Source organism: Taudactylus pleione, unplaced genomic scaffold (assembly GCF_031769625.1).
Source record: "Taudactylus pleione unplaced genomic scaffold, aTauple2 ptg000329l, whole genome shotgun sequence".
Classification (NCBI taxonomy): domain Eukaryota; kingdom Metazoa; phylum Chordata; class Amphibia; order Anura; family Myobatrachidae; genus Taudactylus; species Taudactylus pleione.
In genome coordinates, this window is record NW_028284730.1 from 5,791,741 (window position 1) to 5,816,798 (window position 25,058).

General features: G+C 43.1%; 1 protein-coding gene across 1 annotated transcript; it reads right to left on the reverse strand.

Moving 5' to 3' along the window:
* Positions 1 to 225: 225 nt before the first annotated feature.
* Positions 226 to 24,381, reverse strand: SFRP1 (secreted frizzled related protein 1). Its single transcript, XM_088443217.1, has 3 exons — positions 23,655 to 24,381; positions 5,026 to 5,103; positions 226 to 3,138 (listed from the first exon to the last, which is right to left on the reverse strand). Exons 1-3 carry the CDS (start codon positions 24,178 to 24,180, stop codon positions 2,816 to 2,818), a joined length of 927 nt encoding a protein of 308 aa, XP_088299343.1. The 5' UTR covers positions 24,181 to 24,381; the 3' UTR covers positions 226 to 2,815.
* Between the last annotated feature and the right edge of the window lie 677 nt (positions 24,382 to 25,058).

Genomic DNA, 25,058 nt, shown 5'->3' on the forward strand with positions numbered 1-25,058 from the left:
AAGGTATGAAAGCAAATGACAATCAGCAATTTGCTCCTAAATGCCAGAAAACAGATGAAAATGGTCGTTCAGACAAGTTTGTTAAATGTTTGATCTAAACAATTTGTTCAAACAACAATTTTTGTCCATTTTCCAGCGTTTGGGAGCAAATTACTGATCATCAGTTACTCTCATATGTTACCAGATTTTCATTCCAACCAATCAACTAGTTGGATGGTTGGACAGAAAATCTTTACATGTGTACCCAGCTTTAGACAATAGTGAAAGCAGCGACTCTTGCAGGTTCCAAAATAAAAATGTTAAACTAACTGGTTGATAACGTTTAATGACAGTGACTAACATTATAGTAATGATCACTTTAAATAGTTGATGCTAAAAAGTTGAAAGATGCTTGTTTGAATTACATTTCTTCCACACAGCCTAGGTTAATTGATTCGGAAATACAGTGGGGAAACTGGAAGCAGAAGGTTGTGTCCTGGGGAAATGGGTCCTGTCGCGAGGGATGGGATTACTGAATACAGTAGTTCATTTATTTCAGAGTGCTTCCAGCCCGGATATTACTAAATGATGAAATATGAAACTCTACAATCTTGTTCTGAAATCATTGCTTCTGAATTACTAATAGGTTTTTGTTCTATTAAAACAGAGACAGCATCTCAACAGAGTCTGGTGAAACCTTTCGCTTCAAAACAAAACTAAAGACCCTTTGTTTGTTCCGAAGGATCTTTCTCAGGACCCAAATCAGTTCTGTACATCAATTTGGTGACGACTGTTCATTAATAATGTATTTATTTGAATTAATAAACTGTTGTTTACAAATATTATTGCTAAACCAATCGGGATTGCCCAATTTTGGAAAACACCCCTCCCACCGTTCCTTTATGTCTTTCCCCCTTATGTAGCAATTGACCTCTAGGATCCACTCTTTTAAATGAAGTCTCAATAATTTGCCTAATGAAGGGGTTCACCCTCTAATTGCAACATGAGGATCGGAGGTAGGGGGGGTTTAAATGTATCCAATTCATTAAGACGTAGGGTCTGCTTCAGAGGCAGACGCAATAGCGATTTGTACGCCACTGCACATGCGTATAAGCCCCACTGCAAACACTCTGCGATTTCATTGGAATTACGGATGCACAGAGGAATCCATCGCAAAGTGAGTGACAGTTTGTCAGCTTTTGGAGGTGGTAACGGGGGTGGTCAGAAAAACAGGTGTGTCTGACCGCCCAAACGCCGTTTCATGGATGCATAAATTAGCCACTGCGATTGCATATGCAGGATGAGGGCTCTCTGCATGTCAGGAGAGCTGCCGAGTCTGCGTCTGGTCAGACCTGCTGCAAGGGCAAGATGTGTGTCGATGTTACCATGATTTACGCATGTAAGCAATGTCGTTCGCAGATGAGAAGGCAGCGGTGGGCGTCCCTATTAGCATATTTTCCCAGCTGAGTTTAGTACAAAATCGCAGCTGCGATCGCATTAGCGTCCATCGCTGAACCATTATTAGTAAATTAGTTCATAATATTGCAAAAAGAAAAAAAATTCCCTGTATAATCTGGTGACATTTTCTAGACATGACCCATTGGTGAAACACCCCAGATGTAGTCAGTAGCACGGTCACCAGTCACTTTATTTTTTTTTTTTTTTACATTATGGCGGTAATGTAAACATTTTATTGTATTTGGTCCCACGAGCGATCTGTGGTAGTTTTTTATGAATGCATCATGAAATTGGTTACAAAACTAATTCCTGTATGAACGCCACTTACATAGTTTCTCGATTTTGATCTAATTGTCCCTAAAGAGTTTGGCTATACCGAATGTAGGAGTAAAAAAGCCAGGAATCGTGACAGACATATGGGCAGTATTGTTCAAAGCTTTTGGGACTTCCAAAAAATCCGGACAGGTGATGACCAGGATGTGCCGGCATGCCTCGTCACGGGCCAACTGCGCTGACTGGGTGGCTGGTATCCTGTCCGTGGATGTGTTTTTATGGTGCTCTACACGTATTAATCCTGTCCTAAATCTAGATTAGGCACCATGTGGCTTTCTATCTGGCTACCAAAGCATGCTGGTACTTGTACTTCCACAACAGGTTGCTTATCTCCGCTCTAACTAGTAAATGTCTGCGTCACCTGTGAAATGAGCCCCATCAGCTGTGCGGCATCTGTCCCCATGTACCTAACAGGTTGCCAGTCACACCAATTGCCATAAATAATATGCAATATTGGGTGACGGAATTTTCATGTCTGCCGCATAGAATCATTGACGGATAGGAAAATGCATATTATATATGTTTATGTTACAGAAGATGTATATGAAAAAATTATAGACAGCATATTAAATTGTGATTTAAACTTATTTTTAGATGGGAACTTACAAAGCAATTTGCAGTATGTCTGGCATGAAGCAAATCTATATAACCAGACTAATGTACATGAAGGAATGAAAGCTGGCGCTAAGGAGAATAGTAGATTTGTAAATAAATGAATGTGCTCTATGTAGTTGTTGATGTATTACTCAATGAATGATGTAAAATGTACCTGGATGAATGGTGCTCTAGCTGGATTACTAGGAGAAGTCTTAAATCTGCTTTGTACAAGTGGATTACGTGGTTATTTTGTAGCATTTTTGTCCAGTCCCAGAATCCCTCAGTGGACGCCTCTCCCCAGTGTCTGTATGATTTAGAGAGAGGGTGAAGTTAATGTTCCCCTGGACACCACCTCACTGCTCTAAATGTGCTGCAGAGTCCCAGCTCCAGCTGTAGAGACAGGATGGGATGGGACAGACCTCGCTTTGTCCTTAATAGGGAAACACATTCACATGAACGCTGAGTGAGGTCTGGGACATTTGTTCTTTTTCACTTTGCGCATGAAACGGTTAAACTCCCGATTGGCTTTGTCCCACTTGTGTAATGCTGTGAGAATGTGCTGGTTCTTCACCTTCCGTCCCAGGACCAGGAACTGTCCGTTCAACTGCTCCAGCTGCGGACATGGGCAATTTGCCCCGTTCTTCAGGTAGAGGACCAGATCTCCCCATTCTTTCTTCTGGATAGGTCCCTTCTTCAGCGCTTTCTTCTTACGTAGGGTCATCTTGCGGTCTCCGCCGTCCTTCTTCACCTCCCGCACAGAAACCTTCAGGGCTACAACATGGAGAATGGCAGAAGCACACACAATTTATTATGATGGAATGAACACACCCTTTAGGTATTTTTTGCAGAAGAGTCTAAACTGTTTTGAATTTTCTTAAACCAGATCAGCTGTAGTTAATTAGAAAATGATACTGAAGTTGCTCTCTGTGCTATGCCATATGTGTCTATATAACATCACTTGCTAACTTGTTTACATATCAGGCTTTAAAATCAGAGCAAAACATTTACATTATGTCACACTCTGTCCGATATTATTATGGAACCCTTTATCCAACAAAGTCTGTAGTATTGGAGGTATTTTGGTCCGGCACGGCTCCATGATGTTGTAGGGGTTGCCAGGCAGGCACGATGTCCCATGAGTGGTGGAAGTAACCCAATCTTGTAGGTTTTTGGCATGTGGTTCTCTCGGATAACAAGACCCGTACTGTATGTCCACCTGCTTCCTCCCTAATGTGCCTCCCCACTCTGCCCAATTAATTGGCCATTGGCCTTCGTGTAGCTCATGCTATGATTGCAGCCAACCCATCCCACCTTCTATTTATAGCCTTATCAACTTGGTGTGGCAAATCCATACTTACATCTATTCCTAAATCCCCTTGGATAGACCACGTTGCCTCTACTCGATAAATCTACCTCAATATGTTCTGTGCAATGTCAGGTCTCTCCTCTCCTACCCTCCCCCTTTCTTCCAAACTCTTATTGCCACTCACATTTCTGATGTTTGATCAATGTCAGAAATTATTTTGTACCTTACATGGTTGTTGTAGCTAATTTTGACTGTATCACTATATGGCTTCCTTTCTGCCTTAACTGTTTCGCCATAATGTTCTTCTTTCAAAATTTCTGTGATGTGCATCCACACCTCCCTTTCTTCTGGAGTGGACAAGTATGCCTAATTGCACCTAGCAAGGGCGAGTCGGTCATTTAAATCTTTCCCTGATTGCCAAAGTTGATGTTGGTGCTACCGATATATGGTATGGTGATAAAATTCACATTCTTCTAGATGGGCTGGTGCTGCTGAGGGAACAGCCCACGATACTGCAGCTGAGGAGCATCTAATTATGCTGTGGTCTGCTAACTATTTAACGGGGAGATCACACAGTATCTCTCAGCAGTATCAATCTGGCCTGCAAACAGCTGGGACAGCAAAGAGCCAGGTGCTGCAGGTTCTCACGCTGTTTTGCTGAGACTTAAAGGGGCATTACCAGACCAGCCACATGAAGCAGAGAAAACCACATTGCTATACCTCAACCTGAATAATCCAGGATCCTGTTCCTATATGATCAGAGAAACACTGTTGTGATGCTCTGATTAAATCTGGCCTCCAAAATTAGAAACAAGAGTGCAGGGCAGGAAGTAGTGAAGTGCTATGTTTGTGCCCACCTCTTTTGCTATAATTGTACTGCTTTCAGCACATTAATTAGGGTAGTATGTTATATCAGTCTAGAAAAGTTAGAGGAGGTTCGTCTGAAATTAGGCTTCATTGAGCTTTTACTCTCCTTCCTTTTTGAAGGCCTAACTTTACCAGAAGACCACAGCAGCACAGAGGAAAGGAGTACAGAAGGGATAGATTTTTACAAAAATTTTGTCAAAACTGGAATTAAAAAAAAAAATGAATAAAGGTCTGGAGAGAACCTGTGAACTGTGAGAAACTGAGAGATACATTTATAGAAAAGATCAACTTCCTACATTGAACTATGGAGGCCCCTCGAACTCAGTAACACGTTACATTATTTGGTATATACTTTAGGTTCTGTATGATAACAATGACATGAGAATGTTCTAAGTCAATAGACGCAGCTCCCCACTGTTCCAATACCGGCTACACTCCCATGCTGTGGATTAAGATTAATTTCCGAAGACCCTGGGTTCTCTTACCGAATTCACTGGCGCACATATGTTCATAGAGAGAGTCTGCTTTTATCTCGCTGTCACACTGTGGGCACACCTCCGTCTCTGTTTAATACAGAAAGACATAGAAGACATCACTTTCAGGTTTGAATTATCTACATCAGGGCTGTCCAACTGGCAGACACAGACATGCACGTTCTAATGACAAAGAACAGGAACATAGCAAATATAATACACACCAAATAAAAGCCACATTATAAGATATACATACATACAATAAATACAAGGAACTGCAGAGCAGAAATAGACAATGCTGGGGATACATAAACACTTTTAGATTGAAGCCAGACCAGAAGACTGTATTTACAGCATCTATTTACTGCATGTATTTGCTACCACAGAGAAAATATGAACAGTTCCAACCTAGACAGCAAAATAAAATGATTAGGATTATATGTAGTATAACAGAAAGTCTTGGACCTGTAAATGTTCCAATAGTTGAAATGTGGCAAGAGTGTAACACCAAATATTTACTACATGTATTCCTTCCTAACATTCTACCTGATACTTTACTAAATACCTATGTGACTTCAGATATCTCACAATATAAACAACACCTATAAGTACAGTGAGTTTGGAAAGTCCCTCCGCCATGACTGTGTGCTAAGTGTGTGACAGGAGCAGTGGCAGCTACAGAGCTGGGCTGCAGCGCTGTCTAAAATTCAAATAGAGAAGCCACACCAACTGCCACACCAACTGCCACACCAACTGCCAGCCCAAACGCTGCCAAACATCGCCGGCCGGGACTCACTGGCAGCTGGTGTGGCTCTCATATTTGAATTTTGGACTGTCACACAGCACACAATCATTGCGAAGGGACTTTCCAAACTCCCTGTATATTACTTTATAGAGAAACCACATTGAATTTAACTTAAAATGTCAGCTACTTCTATTACTCAACAAATATACCTAATAATTACTCCTATGACTCTCTTTGACATTCCAAATATCCCCTAATACTCCATAATAAAACATTACTTCATTTATAATTTAGAAAACCAAACAGAAAAAGAAGGGCTTGTTGCTGGGGCACGCTTTAGAAATATTCACTGAAAGTTTACATCCATATGACACAAAAGTACCAAACAGAAAACTCTAATTATATAAGTATTAATTCTTCCAGGTGTTCGATTTCAACACCTGTGAAACATGTGGCGAAAATATAAAATTCAGTTTACCTTCCTCCTATCATATCATGCTTACTATATATGCATTATAACAACAATACGTGAGGATTGATAACCTGGTAACCCTGGTAACACATTGTCAGGGTGATGCGCTGATTTTCTTATTCGATGAATACATGGAAGCTAGATTCCAAACACTATGCTGTGTACCACTCTATCCCAAACATCCTCCTGTGTGCATTTTACCTACAGCACCTGGCAGGGGCGTTTCTAGAGAGGAGGGGGCCCGTGTGGGGTGTAGTAGGTATTACTGCCGGACGCAGGGCCGGCGGTTCAAATCCCGACAGCGGCAGCCCGGCAAGGGTGAAAATCCAGATCGTCCCTAAGGTAAGTATCACTAACCTAATCCCCCCCCCTAACCCTCCCTTAGGGGTGCTTAACCCTAACCATCCCCCCAAGTGCCTAAACCTAACCCCCCCTTTCCCGCCGCCTAAACCTAAGTCTCCCGGGGGCGTGCCTAACCCTAATCTCCCCTTCCCCTAGCCTAAGCCTAACCCTCCCGGGGAGGGTGCCTGATCCTAAATCCACGCCGGGATTAGAAAGTCTGGAAGCGGGCGGTCGGCATTTTTACCGTCGGCTTCCAAACTACATCCCCCCCGTGTGCAGTCTCCGACACGGGCCCCCTCCTCTCTGTCCGGCGGCCAGCAGCACACTGAGCTGTGCGAGGCCAGCGCCGGAGTTATAGACTCTGGGCCCTAGAGTGCGCCCAGAGTTTATAGAGTATGCACAGGTCACTGGGAAAATGGCTGTGGCGGCCATTTACCCTGTACTGCGCATGCGCAAACTATGGGAAAATGGCCGCGGCACCCATTTTCCAGTCGTTTTTACAGCACAGGTACATAGCCAAGTGACTGTGAATGTAGTATTATCCCAAATGAGGAGCACACTTTATTAAATAAAACACAGGGCCTGATTCAGAGCCGGACGCTATTTGCGGACGGTCGTTCTAAAAAAGAGGCCGGATATTTAAATTGAGCGCTCGCTCTTTGCGATGTGTTGACGCCTCTATGTCTGAGCGAGCGTTCGAAAAATGCGCTCGCTATTTTGTAAAGACACCCCTTTGCCGTACGCATCACACGTCATCTCCGGTATTTATTAGATTAATCGGGAACATCGAAAGGCATCCAAACTGCTCGCAGTGCTTGTGGTAGGTTTTACTTACCGCTATCACTGTGAGCAGTTCAGGCTAAAAGACAACCAAGTGACGTGGTCGATGACGCTCCTTTACTAATTATGCACTCCCATTAAACGCCCTTTTGACCGTTAGGCACGCCTGCGTTCGGATCTCCACTCCACCGTTTTCAAGCACCTTCCCCTGTTACCACCCACAAACGGTACATTCTGTCAATCAAATTAGCAGCCCCTCGCTGTTTTACGAGCGCACGATTTCCGACCGCAATGACTGCTTTGCGCATGCGCATTACGGCCCATACGCATGCGCAGTTGTGCAAACATTGCTTAGAGCGAACGAGCGGCCGCTTACGAGCGGCCGCTTACGAACGGCTCTGAATCAGGCCCACAGTTCAAAGAAAGTAATGCATAAGCGTAATTCCAGAGGAGAGACGCACCTTACATGAGGTGGGGGCAGATTCCGACGCTACACGACACTAAGCCCCACCCCCCCACTAGAAAAGCTGCAAATTGTATGTTAATTGAGAGGCGACGGGGACAATATGATGTAATTTTCTAGGAAACTCTTCGTATTGGCCCCGCCCTTTCACTGTAAACACCTCATATTGGCTCCGCCCCTTCACTGTAAACACCTCATATTGGCTCCGCCCCTTCACTGTAAACACCTCATATTGGCTCTGCTCATTCACGGTTTACCTGTGATTCTCCCCATAGTGCCCACTTCAATAGGAAGTGGGCAAGATAAGGAACGCGCGCTCATAGGTGTTGTTTTCACAAAGTAGGCAAGTATGGTTGTGTAATGCTTGAGAACTTGTAGCTATTATTCCATATATCACCTCCTGATACCTCTTTCTATCATATCACCTCACAACATACTTGCATTTCAGGGAGAGTGTGAAAGCAGCACCTATGAGTGCGGCAGTAAAGTTGGCGTGTACTGCTACATCTGAGGGGCGTGTCATATACCTGACTTACATCCACATGTACATGAGCCCCAAAGCTGATAGTAAGATCTACTTGTTGATAAAAACACACTGATACTTCTCAGAAAATGCCTGTAGCTGAATGTAAGCTCTTACGAGCAGGGCCCTTTACCCTCTTGTGCTTTAGTTCAATCTACTTCTTACTCACTACTAGGGCACCCAACACTTTGTTGCTTATGCTCTGTTGCTTAACTTGGTGTTATGGTCACTAATGTAGCAATATATATTATCCATGTCCTGGTCCTGTATTGTATTGTTCTGTAAGTCGCTTGTCTACAACTTGTTTATGTACTTTGTAAGGCGTTGCGGAACATTTGTGGAGCCATATAAATAAATGATAATAATAATAGGGATCATTGTGCCTTATAACCAATGCATGGTAATGACACTAATGATCCCATTTGAATTTATATATCTCTGTTTTTTTGTATATAACAGCTTCATAATGGGGGTAAGGTGAAATGAGGGAGATTGGTAGACTATTCAGGGAGACAGGGAGATTGCTGCTATTTCAGGGAGTCTCCCTGACAATGAGGGAGAGTTGGCAAGTATGTATGTCTCACAATAATGCCTCCTATTACACCATATATCACCTCCTACGAACTTCTACTACATATATGTAGCCCCCGATACCTCCTCCTATTACTTCATATATCACCACCCAATAACTCCTATTACACCTTATATCACCTCCTAACAACTTCTAGTACTACATACTGTATATGTAACCTCCCAATAACTCCTATTACACCTTATATCACCTCCTAACAACTTCTTTTACTACTTACTGTATATGTAACCTCCCAATAACTCCTATTACACCTTATATCACCTCCTAACAACTTCTATTACTACTTACTGTATATGTAACCTCCCAATAACTCCTATTACACCTTATATCACCTCCTAACAACTTCTATTACTATATACTGTATATGTAACCTCCCAATAACTCCTATTACACCTAATATCACCTTCTAACAACTTCTAGTACTACATACTGTATATGTAACCTCCCAATAACTCCTATTACACCTAATATCACCCCCTAACAACTTCTAGTACTACATACTGTATATGTAACCTCCCAATAACTCCTATTACACCTTATATCACCTCCTAACAACTTCTATTACTATATACTGTATATGTAACCTCCCAATAACTCATATTACACCTTATATCACCTCCTAACAACTTCTATTACTACATACTGTATATGTAACCTCCCAATAACTCCTATTACACCTTATATCACCTCCTAACAACTTCTATTACTATATACTGTATATGTAACCTCCCAATAACTCCTATTACACCTAATATCACCCCCTAACAACTTCTAGTACTACATACTGTATATGTAACCTCCCAATAACTCCTATTACACCTTATATCACCTCCTAACAACTTCTATTACTATATACTGTATATGTAACCTCCCAATAACTCATATTACACCTTATATCACCTCCTAACAACTTCTATTACTACATACTGTATATGTAACCTCCCAATAACTCCTATTACACCTAATATCACCTCCTAACAACTTCTATTACTACATACTGTATATGTAACCTCCCAATAACTCCTATTACACCTTATATCACCTCCTAACAACTTCTATTACTACTTACTGTATATGTAACCTCCCAATAACTCCTATTACACCTTATATCACCTCCTAACAACTTCTATTACTACTTACTGTATATGTAACCTCCCAATAACTCCTATTACACCTTATATCACCTCCTAACAACTTCTATTACTACTTACTGTATATGTAACCTCCCAATAACTCCTATTACACCTAATATCACCTCCTAACAACTTCTAGTACTACATACTGTATATGTAACCTCCCAATAACTCCTATTACACCTAATATCACCTCCTAACAACTTCTATTACTACATACTGTATATGTAACCTCCCAATAACTCATATTACACCTAATATCACCTCCTAACAACTTCTATTACTACATACTGTATATGTAACCTCCCAATAACTCCTATTACACCTTATATCACCTCCTAACAACTTCTATTACTACATACTGTATATGTAACCTCCCAATAACTCCTATTACACCTAATATCACCTCCTAACAACTTCTATTACTACATACTGTATATGTAACCTCCCAATAACTCCTATTACACCTTATATCACCTCCTAACAACTTCTATTACTATATACTGTATATGTAACCTCCCAATAACTCCTATTACACCTTATATCACCTCCTAACAACTTCTAGTACTACATACTGTATATGTAACCTCCCAATAACTCCTATTACACCTAATATCACCTCCTAACAACTTCTATTACTACATACTGTATATGTAACCTCCCAATAACTCATATTACACCTAATATCACCTCCTAACAACTTCTATTACTACATACTGTATATGTAACCTCCCAATAACTCCTATTACACCTAATATCACCTCCTAACAACTTCTATTACTACATACTGTATATGTAACCTCCCAATAACTCCTATTACACCTTATATCACCTCCTAACAACTTCTATTACTACATACTGTATATGTAACCTCCCAATAACTCCTATTACACCTAATATCACCTCCTAACAACTTCTATTACTACATACTGTATATGTAACCTCCCAATAACTCCTATTACACCTAATATCACCTCCTAACAACTTCTATTACTACATACTGTATATGTAACCTCCCAATAACTCCTATTACACCTAATATCACCTCCTAACAACTTCTAGTACTACATACTGTATATGTAACCTCCCAATAACTCCTATTACACCTTATATCACCTCCTAACAACTTCTATTACTATATACTGTATATGTAACCTCCCAATAACTCCTATTACACCTAATATCACCTCCTAACAACTTCTAGTACTACATACTGTATATGTAACCTCCCAATAACTCCTATTACACCTAATATCACCCCCTAACAACTTCTAGTACTACATACTGTATATGTAACCTCCCAATAACTCCTATTACACCTTATATCACCTCCTAACAACTTCTATTACTATATACTGTATATGTAACCTCCCAATAACTCATATTACACCTTATATCACCTCCTAACAACTTCTATTACTACATACTGTATATGTAACCTCCCAATAACTCCTATTACACCTAATATCACCTCCTAACAACTTCTATTACTACATACTGTATATGTAACCTCCCAATAACTCCTATTACACCTTATATCACCTCCTAACAACTTCTATTACTATATACTGTATACGTAACCTCCCAATAACTCATATTATACCTTATATCACCTCCTAACAACTTCTATTACTACTTACTGTATATGTAACCTCCCAATAACTCCTATTACACCTTATATCACCTCCTAACAACTTCTATTACTATATACTGTATACGTAACCTCCCAATAACTCATATTATACCTTATATCACCTCCTAACAACTTCTATTACTACTTACTGTATATGTAACCTCCCAATAACTCCTATTACACTTAATATCACCCCCTAACAACTTCTATTACTACATACTGTATATGTAACCTCCCAATAACTCATATTACACCTTATATCACCTCCTAACAACTTATATTACTACATACTGTATATGTAACCTCCCAATAACTCATATTACACCTTATATCACCTCCTAACAACTTCTATTACTATATACTGTATACGTAACCTCCCAATAACTCATATTATACCTTATATCACCTCCTAACAACTTCTATTACTACTTACTGTATATGTAACCTCCCAATAACTCCTATTACACCTTATATCACCTCCTAACAACTTCTATTACTATATACTGTATACGTAACCTCCCAATAACTCATATTATACCTTATATCACCTCCTAACAATTTCTTTTACTACATACTGTATATGTAACCTCCCAATAACTCCTATTACACCTAATATCACCTCCTAACAACTTCTATTACTACATACTGTATATGTAACCTCCCAATAACTCATATTACACCTTATATCACCTCCTAACAACTTCTATTACTACATACTGTATATGTAACCTCCCAATAACTCCTATTACACCTTATATCACCTCCTAACAACTTCTATTACTTACATATATGTAACCTCCCGATACCTCCTGCTATTACATACTCACCGACTTTTTGGCAGCCCCCCCCCAGGAGTGGGCTGCCGGGTCGCTGCAGCAGGTAGGGTGGGGGCCGCTGAAGTCGGCGAAGCGAGGGTGTGTCCGATATTACTGGCATTACAAAGCAGGGGTTGGGGCTACAATGACGTGATTCAGCGCGAATCGCGTCATCGCCCCTCGAACCCACCACTTCCATGTGCTGGCGTAGGGGGTCTCGGGGGGCCAGCACACAAAGCGGGGGACTTGCCTAATCTTACGGGGTGCCGGGAGCGGCACCCGATTTTCGGGAGGCTCCCGACAGTCCCGGGGGAGAGTAGGCAAGTATGCATATAGCCACCTAATAACTTCTATTACTACTTATATGTAACCTCCCGAGACCTCATCCTATCACTTCATATATCAACTCACAATAATGCCTCTTATTACACCATATATCACCTCCCAATGATTACTCTTATTAGTCCATATATTACCTCCTAATAACTATTGTTACACCATATATCATCTCTCAATAACTCCTATTAAACCATATATCACTTCCCAATACCTACTACTACTACTACTCCATCACCTAACTACAGCTCTTCCCATTACGCTGCATAACTATACATCTGTTAGTCCTTCACAGCTGTACTTGATAGCTCCCCAATCTCCATGTGTCAGAATTTAGGCTCAGCCCTTGCAGTTACTAGTGTAAGGAGTGACACTCACACTTGGAGTGACACATTTAGCTGACCGGTTCCCTGTGACGTCTCTGTCAGACTCTGATGTGTAAATGGATTGCAGTCTTGCTTCCTGCTCCATCTGACATATACAGCACAGCTGTGCTTCCCATGGGAACACCGAATGTGACCGCTGGCCCACCCAGTCATCCCTTTTATCATTCATAATTAGGAAAGACTACAGGAGCCAGGGATTGTCCTATGGCACCCATTAGCTAAAGCAGGAGGACACTGGAACTGAAGTAGTAACCCTTCTGTCTAACTGATTAGGATTGATTGCAAGCCTTTGGGACAACTTAGATATTTTTATTGGTCACTCTAATTAGAGGTAGGTCTGTACGGCCTCTTAGTTTAATTGTCCAGTCTAGGTGGAAATAGATGCAGACAAAAAATATTCATCAAAGCCTTGTAAAGAATAAATGTCAATCAGTCAATCGCTGTCATGATGGAAGACAGCAATTAGCAGACAATCCACTTTGCTAAGCAACCCCGAGGCAGCTGCAGTTTTATAGCATTGCCCTTTGTGATTGACAACTGCCCTTCCCTGGAGACTGTAACAACTAAAACATCAGCTGTTAGGGGTACAATTGGCCCCTTCTATCCCCTGCTGATCAAGATCGCTCATGCTTGGGCCACGTTTATATATTTAATAGTTCAATATGTTGCAATCACCAGGCGTGGGTGTGGCACAGACTTCTATACAGATCGGCCTCCAATTTGTACCACCCGGCTCCTGTCCCTCTTCTGTGCACCCTCTTTACCTTCTCTTCCTATAACGTGCAGACAATGGGGAAGATTGTGTAACACAAGGCAACCAATACATTATTATACTTTTCATAATGCAGGTTATAGAATGTAAACAAAGGTGTTATTTGTTACTGTAATTTACAGCACATGTTCTTGTACCATTATAGGGACTAATATTAATGTAAATGCCCCCTTTGTTGATAATAAAAAGACTTATGGTACAAATACAAGTATAACTTGCACAAGTGAAACAACAAGTAGCACAAAACAAGAACAGAGGGCCTGATTCAGAGCCGGACGCTCTGACAAGAGCGCTCGCTCTGTATCAGTGCCCTCCTACCTAAAATTGGAGCGGCCTCCTGGCCGCTCGCATAGCTGTGGGTGAACACCCACAGCTTATGCGAATGGCCAAAAAGGATGGTCGCGATGGTCAAGACCATCGCGACCATCGGGCTTGCGACGAGACCCCGCGGTAGGGTCTCGCTGCCGCAAGCCCAGGAGTGCTTTTGGCTCTATCAGAGCCAAAAGCACTCCCACTGACATCACTAGTGATGTCAGTGGGGCCGGCCCCAGACGGTAGGCGTTCCCATGGGAACGCCTACCGTCTGGGCAGCAACGCCCCGGCACGCCCACCAAAGGGGGCGTGCTGTCACTCACCATCGACAGCACGCCCCCTTTGGTGCGAGACCCATAGCGACAGCTTGGCTGTCGCTATGCGGGTCTCTCGCATGCGCACGACGGAGCTCCATCCGTCATGCGCATGCACACTAGGGCACCATCGACCCGCTTGCAAGCGCTCGCGAGCGGGTCTGAATCAGGCCCAGAGTGCACACGTGTAAGATGAACTTGGCAGAATAACACTCACCTTATGCTGGGCATACACGGCCAGATAAAATGTCTGTCAGACCGACAGACATTTTATCTGGCAGCCTGCCAACCGCAGATGTCGCCGGCATACACTGTGAGATTTCTCTCACAGTGTATAGCCCGACATCCGCGCTCCGCCCCCGGGGGAGGAGACATTTCCCTGTTCCTTCCATAGGAAGGAACACAGGAAATGTCTGTCTGTCGGCCGCGGCTGGGCATACACTGCCCGATGCGGCCGACAGTTTACCGGTAAATATCGCATCGGACGGGCATGCTGGACAATCCGGTATGCCCGACCAAGCAATATTTAACCCTCGCCCCCCCACACGCTACAATTATCGGGGCGATCCACCGATATGAGGCGGATTGCCCCGATAATTGTAGCGTGTATGGCCAGCTTTAGTAACATTGCAGCAGCTATTACATTTTGTAATAGGTAGTACAAGCGAGGTAGGCAGAGAGGGGGCAGACATGAGACAGAAGGTAGTGTGGGCCCTGCTCGTGAGAGCTTACATTCTAAAGGGACGGGACAGGTGTAGTAATGGGATACAGGTATATATGTTACACTGCATTCCATTCCAGGAATATCAACCAAGGGGCCTGTTCATCAACAATAAAATAACGTTTTTGAGGACATATTCCTTAATTAACGTTAGTTTAGTATTCATGAACAGCAGGGGCGTTTTAAGAGAGGAGGGGGCCCGTGTTCACTCCCCGTGCGGGGCCCCCTCCTCCCTTCCCGGTGGCTGGCAGCCGACTGATGCAGCTGGCCAGATATCGGAGCATTAGTAGACGCCGGGCAGTGGAGTTTACCCGGAGTATAATGCGCATGTGCAGAACGCCGGTAAAATGGGCGCGGCGGCCATTTTCCAGTGTTCTGAGCAGCGCTGACACCCGCCGCGGGACCACGGACAGGTAAGTTTAAAATAATATGGGTGCAGGGTGTAAAAAGTGGGAGGCACATATTGAAACCGTTGTAATTCCTAAACCGTTCACCCGATTTGGATGTAATTACCCTCAACTTAAATCTGAAAGTCTGCAGTTAAAGCACATCTTGTTTGTTTCATTTCAAAACCATTGTGGTGGTGAATAGAGGCCAAAATCTGAAAATTCTGTCAATGTCCCAATATTTATGGACCTGACTGTATATATAGTATTTAGAAAAGAAGGCACTCAAAAGATAAAACTTATCTACATTACGTCATAGTTAGAATAGAAGGCCTCAGTTTCCTGAAACGGAGGCGTGTTGCCGCCGTTGGGGGGGAGGGAAGAGGCCAGGATCTCCATCGGTTATCGGAGATTTCCTGGCCTCTTCCTCGCGGCTGCGACGGCCGGCTGCACCTTATCCAGCCGATGATCCGCAGAGTATCCGATGCTGCGTTGGATAACGCAGCTCGGATAAGTAATGCAACAGAGGGTGTGATGCTTCCTGCAGCATTACCATATCAGCACAGACGGAATAGCTAAGCTGAATCAGGCCCACAGTTTGGCAGACTGGAGAGTAAGCGCGCACCTGGGTAAGGCCATGTAGGTGCACGGGTGGAGAACAAGGCGTTTTGCACTGTGCATATGGTGTGCGGTGCAAATAAGGTCAAATAAGGGTTCATTATAGGTGATAAATAATAGAAAAAATACAGCCTGCCAAATTATCTGATATATCACATAAAACACATTGCTCTATGTATCTCTATGTATATATATTTGTACAAACTGATTCCCATTCTTCTTGTGTCACCAAATACAGATTCCACAACAAAGGTCATATAATAGACACACCTTACAAAGCTGTCGGTTGCTATTTATTGTACCTGGGATGCTTTTTCAATTACTATTTTGGATGTTTTATTACCGTTATGTAATGAACGGCTTGCACCTATGGTACATACATATATATACTTGCCTACACTCCCAGAATGTCTGGGAGACTTCTGAATTTCAGGGAGCTCTTGTGGACTCCTCAGAGAGTTTACCGGCCTCCCGGACCTGCCCACTTACCCACAGAAGTGGAGTACTGGGGGGCACAAATTGCATCTTTGCAGCACTGTCCATTGGGGACAGGGCTGCAATGACACAATTTGTGGCACCACCACCTTCCCCACACCACCAACCTGGATCTCCTCCTTGCCTGGGCATAAAGTCATCAAGAATGCTGTGATGGTTACACTTGACAGGCAAGCATTTAGGCATAAGCTCATATACCATACACATAGCTTTCTATATATAAACCCAAACAACAATAGGGAAGACACAGGGGAAGTGTGTGTAGTGTGTACAGACAAGGGAAGGAACAATTGGGAAACCATAAAGTGTTTGGTCACCTGCACATGGAGGATCCAGCCAGTTTAGGCCATATGCCTCAGGGGTATCATTGGTTTCCAGTAATTCAGCGGTCTGCACAATACTAGTTCAGTCCACCATGTATAGGCAACAGCATACTTGGCAAGTTTTTGGATCGCCCCTCCGTGGCGGGAGGTCCAAGGGACAGGAGTGCGAGCGTGATGACTTTAATGATAAAAAGCCGCGTTAATGAATTTGGTCTCGCTGTGCATAGCGAGGGATGTATCAAGAGAATTTCACTGAATAAAACAGGCCAGTCATTATTTAGGGACAAATATTCCTGAATATTAAGCGGCCAAGGTTCAAGCAGGGAGTGCTGGGAACAGGACAGACTGGGTGGGCCGCTGGGCTGTTATCTCCATTAACTAAATTTGGTGTTACAAAGTACAGTAGGGAAGGTCACCAGTCCTAGAGAGGTTAGTGATAAATCCCCCTCTACTTAATGACTCCACTCAGTATTTAGTGCAGCCAGTGGGGATATAACCTTTGATGTGGTAAAGAACTCTCCTCACCTCTGCACTAATACTTCCCTCCCTAGCCCATTTAAATGTAAATGTTTATCCTGCCCGGCTTATGGAGATAAGAAATGTTTGCGCAGTGACAGGGAAGGCTGTGGACAGACCCTTGGTCCCTTGATGCTGGCTGCATAGCTCTATAAAGGGCCTCATAGAGTTTTGTAATCCCATTAAGCAAATCATAACGATATCTCCAGACTTCATCTCCACTAGTCACTTCTGTACTTCCTATGTTCACTCCACACCCAGATATAAACTGCCTAGTAGGCCACTTTCCTCTCTCCAAATAAGTATTTCTTTATTGGATAGATGTTGCTCTTAGCATCTAGTAAAAAGGTCAGTATTTGTGCGGAATTGACGTACCACGAAATAATGTGTCAACAAATTGGTCTATGTAACCTTTCTTTGATTTTGACAAAGTGCCAAGCAGGGATACAGGCTTTTCGGTCTTGGCCGTGTACCACGCACACAAATAAGATACACCGCAAGTACAGGAGAGGAGGCAATCGCAAGTCACACAACAGGAGAGAGGGTCAAGGAAGGAGACCACACATGTGACATATCTAGGTGGCTAAATGGCCAGATCTGGATTCAATCTACACACACACACATCTGGGCAATCACATTGGACAGATCCAACAGTCTGACATGACACATAGGAACTTGCTCATTTTTGCTTTTATAATTTAATTTCGCAGTGCACTTTTTTTCCCTGGCGACTTTTATTGTGGCTCCCAACAACAAGGGGGCCAGGTTGCGGGTTGGAGGGGACGTGTAGAAGCGGCCAAAGTACAGTAAGGGAATGCTTTGGGCATGCTGACGTGATATGTGGCCAAGATGGCAGGTAAATAGTTTTGCATGCGTCTGTTTGCAGGGACTGGACCGGCGTGTGCCGGGCCCCTGTGTAAGTTGTGAGCTGAGGATGATGGGTGCGTCTGATACGTCGAATGTGTCTAAGTCACAACCATTAATGCAAATGGCGTTAAAGCATGGTTGCCTACTCTCGCGATTCGCCGAGGAGCCTCCCAAAAATCGTGCAGAGCCCCCCCGCGCCAGAGCAGGCAACTCTCCTGGGTTGGCTGCTGCCCCCCGATTCCTCTCGCACACCCCCCACGTCCCCATCGCACCTACTTATCGAGCAAAAGTGGGTGGTCGGGGGGTGAGCGATGACGCGATTCACGCTGAATTGTGTCATTGTAGCCCCTCCCACTGCTTTCAAATGACAGTAATATCGGTATTGTAAAGCGGGGACGCGATTGCACCACCACGCCCTAGCTCCGCCCACTTACACTGCAAATACGCCCCCTTCTGTACCGACCTGGCTGCCTCCTCCCGGAAGGGGCAGCCAGAAAGTCGGTAAGTAAGCATTAAAGTGCTGCAACTATTTAAAAGCAAGATTACAATATACTGTACACTCGTTTTACTAAAATAATGTATTTACTATGCTGTTTGGGAAGGCGACTGCTGCTCATCTGTTTACTAGTGTTGTCTGTAAAAATTATACACATTTACATTGTTTTGTTGGACTAACTTCTCACATGCACCAATTAAATTGGGTATTTATCATCCGCACTCTCAGACCCGTTACTGTAATGTGTATGCACAGGGCCATAACTAGGGGTGTGCGAGCGGTGCTGTTGCACAGTGCGCAGGGTGCTGGCATGGCCCGACAACCCTTACTTATACCTAGCAGGGTTACTGGAATGGCACCTTGCAGCCAGAATTGCTTACACAGTACCTCCCGGAGCATCCTGACAGGCGCCCTGCGCAGTGCTGCACTTCCCGATACTGGCGACCCCGCCACCCTCTGTGCGACGTCATGCACTGAGGGGGCAGGGTCGGCACAGGGCTCTCTGCATGTTGTACTGCTAGTTTTAGCATATTTTGTACTCACAGTGAAGCCACACTATCATATATTCCTGGCGCATCTGCTCCGGTTACTAGCTTGCTGCATTTGTTACTCATGCAGAGTCGGTCGCATTTCACGTCTGTGACCAACTCAGAATAGGTTGCAGAATGCAACTTTTTTCCCCGGATGCATTTGATATTTGCGTCCAGCTCTGATGGAGGATCATAGTGATTGCAGCCTCCGCATTTCTCTGTCAGGAGTGATTGAAATTTGGCTGGATGTTATCTCTTCACCCCATTGTTAGTGGTTGGTGAAGTCTTGCAGACAACGGTGCTTTCGGTCAGTTTGGCCAACGAACTTGCCGCTTGGGTGGTCAACTTAAAGCAAGACAGCCACAGTGCAAAATCGAGACAAGGGGGGAAATAAATCCAAGTAATTAGGTAATGGAATCGGTATGTAATGCCGACAGCTGATTAGCCACCAGATGAAATACCGATGCCGGAATCCCGAACGCTCTACATCCCGACTGGGGCAGGTAAGTACCCTATCCCTCTCCTGCGCCCCCCTAACCTTAAACCTCCCTTAATGGTGCCTAACCTTAACCTCCCCCCGATGGTGCCTAAACCCCCCTTTTCCTAGCCTAACCCTAACCCCCCTCCACTTAGGGTTACCCACCCCCCTTTCCCTAGCGTAACCCTAAACTTAATCCCCCCTGTGGCTAACACCTAACTTACAGATGGGGAAACATTGGGGAGCTACATGTACTGTTGTAATTTGTTCTGTTACAACCATATCAAGGTGATAATAGAGGAAAATGAATTTAAAAAAAATTATTTACATTTTTTCAGTGATGAATACTTTTTTTGCCTTTTTATTTTTTTAACTTTTTTTATATATTACAAATCTATTGCTAACTTTTTTTTCTTAATGGAAATGAAGGCATAAGTCTAGCTTAGTCATGGCCATGCCTATCCTGGAGCAGCAAAGCAGTAAGTTAACCGCTACCACTCCGGGCCATCATGGTGGCAGAAGCAACATATATTTTATTGGTAAATTGCAGCCTCAGGGCCCAGACATGAATGGGGACTCAGAGGAGGCAAACAACACTCTATATCACAGGTGGAGGAGAGACTCAATTGTAGGGGGTACATTTACTAAAGTGAGAGTTTTTAGAAGTGAGTTTTAAAAGTGATGTTGCCCATAGCAACCAATCAGATTCTAGCTATTATCTTCTAGAAGGTGCTAGTTAAATGTTAAGTAGAATCTGATTGGTTGCTATGAGCAACATCACTTTTAAAACTCACTTCTAAAAACTCTCACTTTTGTAAATTTACCCCTAGGACTTAAACAATAGTCATATATATATAGTGGAGATCATAATCACAAATGATGGGGAATATGGAGAGATCAATGACGGGTGAGGACTGTCACACATCTAATGAAGATAATAACTACGTGTTAAATATATAGCCAGTGATTAGTCAACATGGCTTATTCAGGGGCCGATTCAATTTGGAGCAATGTACATCATGAGCAGTTGGAATAGCGTGGGAACGTTCCTAGCTGTGTCACATCACTAGAACGCAATATCACATTATCACTCATTATGTCTCCACTCCCCATATGGGTACGCAGTAAAATGTCCAGTGCTGCTCCACTGTAATTCCGAGAGATGTGTGAAGCCGCTTATAGTGACAGCACATTGACTTTCCCTGTTAATATTTTTGCACTTAGGTGCAATATTTGCACTAATCCATAGCAATCAATCAGAGGCTAGCGTTCCTTGTCTATATTGCACTAGACAGACAGAACCTAATGCCGCGTATCCACTAGGAGAAATGGAAACGACAGCACGATTACGACATTGTAATCGTGCTGTCGTTTCCATGTCTAGTGATGTGCCTACACTGAACGTTCAGTCGTTCAGTGTAGGTACATCCATCATCCCCGTACATGCTGAACCTCACGGGATTGTCAGGTTATCCTGCATGTACGGGCGATGATAGATGTCGGAAACGACCAGCAGGCACGCTCATCGCTGGTCGTTTCCGACCAAAACATGCCCGATGCATGCGCGATTTGCAAGCGATTGCACGATAACGACGTCGTTATCGTGCAATCGCTTGGTGAAATCGTTAAGTGGATACTCCCCTTAATTCCTGACTGGTAGTAAGTGAGACCTATGAGATGACTCAGCCCAGGGGGAGAATCACAACTTTCACCTTGACGAGAGTCACCGAAATGAGACAGAGTTAAGTAAAGGAGACGAGCAAATGTATTTGATTTAATTAGTGCACTGCGAGAATAAAAGCAAATGCCATATAGCTTGCTACAGGTTACTGCAGATATGCACCTTCTTAGTAAATAATCCCCAATGAGATAAAAGCAGGACAGAAAGAAAACACAAGCATTAGCACACAGGATTTCAACATGTCAGTAAATTTAACAACTCTAAAAAAAAAAAAATCTGATGTTCCTTTTCCTTTAAATACTATTACACTATCACAATTCTAGTTATCAGTAAAATCATATATCTTTGTCAGTAAAACCATTACCAAGGTTTGGCCAGTAGGAAGACATTACAGTTCAAAATTAATACTAATACTCAATGAGTAGACTGTCCCTAAGCACCCAGGGACTATCTACAGAGATAGAAATAGCATTTGTAGCTGTAAAAGTCACAAAGCACAGTGTTGTACATAAATCTGCACAAGATCAAATAAAGCAAACAAATGCAATTTACACGTGGCGTTAGTACAAACATGATACAAAGTGACAGGCACCTCACAGTAATTTAAGAAAACTTGCAAAGCTTATAAAAGAAAACTACTAAAACAGACCAATACTTTCAGTTATATAAATCACGTCTATGGTATCATGTTTGTAGTGCAAATTTGTACTGGACACTTTGCAGTATGGACTTTAAGATCTGCAGCCTAATTAGAAGTGATCAGTTTTCTGATTTGAGTCCCCAAACTCAATTCTAAATTGCAGTGTAAAAATAAAGCTGTCCAGTATTTGTATGCTACATGCAAAAGCTGACACTATTTGCCCTGCATGCAAAAAAAATTAAATGTATTTGCACCCATTGCATTACAACTTGGTTTGTCCATGTACAAAGTTACTTGTTGTTTTTGCTTTTGCTCCCAACTTAGAATCAGCCCCTAAACCTGTAAAAAAAAAATCCCATTCACAGTATGAGCAGCTCTGATGTTGGAGCCTGTGAGAAGTACTGTAGCAGTAATGCGGAGCTGAAGATAGGCTAATGGGGACGGTCCAGAGACAGAGTTGCCAAACCTAGATCACTGATACTTCTTTGCGAACTTAACAAGAAAGATCTTATCAGTTCCGTTTCCTTTATTCCATATTTGCCAGATCATTCATTAGGTACATCCCTTCTTTTTGCTTTTTATTATAACATAAGCAAAATGACGTTTTTCTGGTCCCTGTGTATTAAATAAGGTGATTGGGTATAATGGTCTTGTATCAGGTTTACTCTGAATAAAAGGCTATTACAGGTTATTGGAGTTCTCCACTGTAGTTAGCAATAGATGATTTAAAACAAACAAGTATCACTTGTAAAGCGCAACGCAATATGCTGGCACTATACTATATAAATAAAAAAATCACGTACATGTAAAGAATTAAACATTAACATATGCATTTCCGGTTTATATTTTCAGTGCTACATCCTCATAAAGTTGCTCAAAGAACAAGCCAAAGCCAATGTTATAGTACGGACAGTGATATAAAGGAGGTAACATAGAGCGCAGTTAATAGATTTTGATTCACCTTTACATTGTGGTAAGGGTGGCCACAGAAAAAGGGTGGTATAAAGAGGGAGCCTGTATAATTCTTGTTAGCAATGCGATATATACAGTGTATAATACACAGGGCAGAATTGTACAAAATCTGAAGCTCACACAGCACAAGGTTGTAGCTCAGCATAGAAAGTGATGCACAGCATCTGTGTATATGGTGTCACAGTAGGGAATCACAGTGTGAAGCGGGTAATATAGAGGGGATATAGTGAAAGTAAAAAAACAAACTGGTCACCAGTATACTACAGTAGGTAACAATATTGGCAGGGCAATCATACTCACTCCGTGGGCGCGGGGCCTGGGTGGCATTTGGCGAGGCAATGCAGACATCCTCCCTTGGGTACTGCTCACAACGAAGCATATCTGGCCAGGGAAAACCAAAGTACTGCATAACTGGCTCACATGCGTCTCTGACCTCCTCACATAACCACCTGCATGGGTAGAGGGGCTGTTCCAGACACACCGGGGCAAACAGAGAGCACAAGAACACTTGTGTGCCTGGGTGGCAATTCTTGCTCAGCAGGGGTACCCAACTGCTGGCCTGGTACTTCACCTCCACCATTGTCTCATGGTCCAGTAGGTTGGGAAGTACCATCTTGTTGTAGCCCACACCATGGCACAGTGCTAGATCCTGGGGGATATCCAGGCACTGCGGTGTTCGAGAATAAAACCTTCCACTTTGGTAATTCCGAACCATCTCCGGCTGGAAGCCTACATAGTCATATTCACTGGGCTGTGCCTCGCTTGAGAGGAGCCCTGGTGTGACCCAGAGAAATAACAGGGGCCATATGCCACCCCTGGGTGACATTGCTCCCCAAACTCCACACTTTCCTTGTTAAAAAAAAAAAAAGAAAAGAATCTGTAAGTGGAAAAATCCCAATATCAGTATATTGCTGTGCTCAAACAATCAGCTTGTGCTCCCTGTAAGAAGTTTATGGTGCTGACAGTGCAGTGGTGCAGTACACCAGGCTGATAGATGCTTGGAAGCTGTCTGCTGTCTGCGCACAGTTTGATACTGGAGAGCAGGGAGCAGAGTGTGTTAACCAAGAAAGAATCAGGGAGATCCAATGGGAAGACTGCAGTCCCTCCTTCACTCCACCCCTTCTCCTCCTTGTGTTACACTGTTATATACCTCTGTGTCTTTCCTCTCCCTAATGATGTCCTGCCTCTCCTGTCCCCTCACACTCTTCTCTTCTCTGCCCACTGGCAATCTCTATCACTACACCCATCCTCCCCAATCCTCTCCTATCTTCCCCATCTCCCTCACTACCATATCCTCAAGGCATCATTCATGTACAATGGTCACTCTCAGCCACAGCATAGCAGCCACGAATGCACTCCCTAAACCGCTCACCTGCATCACTCACCACTCAGTGTCGATCTGTTCATAAGTTGTGGACTTTGGAAAAATTCTATAGTGTTATAAGTATGAGTATATAGAAGTTAGTAATTTCTAAAATGTTTTAGCAAGACGTGTGCATGGTGGTATCGCTCACTGCCCAGGGCCTGGTTAATTTTAGCCACCCGCCCTGGGCTAATAATCTTGTAGCACACCTACGGATTGGATTATTAATTGCCTCACTTAATAAACCTCACTGTTTATGGTTTGTACAATACAGAAAGAAGCAGCAGCTGCATTGAAGATTGGACACTGAATTGTTTCATTTAAAATTTGCCATTAAAAAT

Coding starts and splice junctions, on each gene's coding strand:
- SFRP1 (XM_088443217.1), bottom strand. CDS start 24,180: ATGTCACCCAGGGGTGGCATATGGCCCCTGTTATTTCTCTGGGTCACA. Junction 5,104..23,654: donor CCAGGCCCCGCGCCCACGGA/GTGAGTATGATT, acceptor TGTATTAAACAG/AGACGGAGGTGTGCCCACAG. Junction 3,139..5,025: donor TATGTGCGCCAGTGAATTCG/GTAAGAGAACCC, acceptor TCCATGTTGTAG/CCCTGAAGGTTTCTGTGCGG.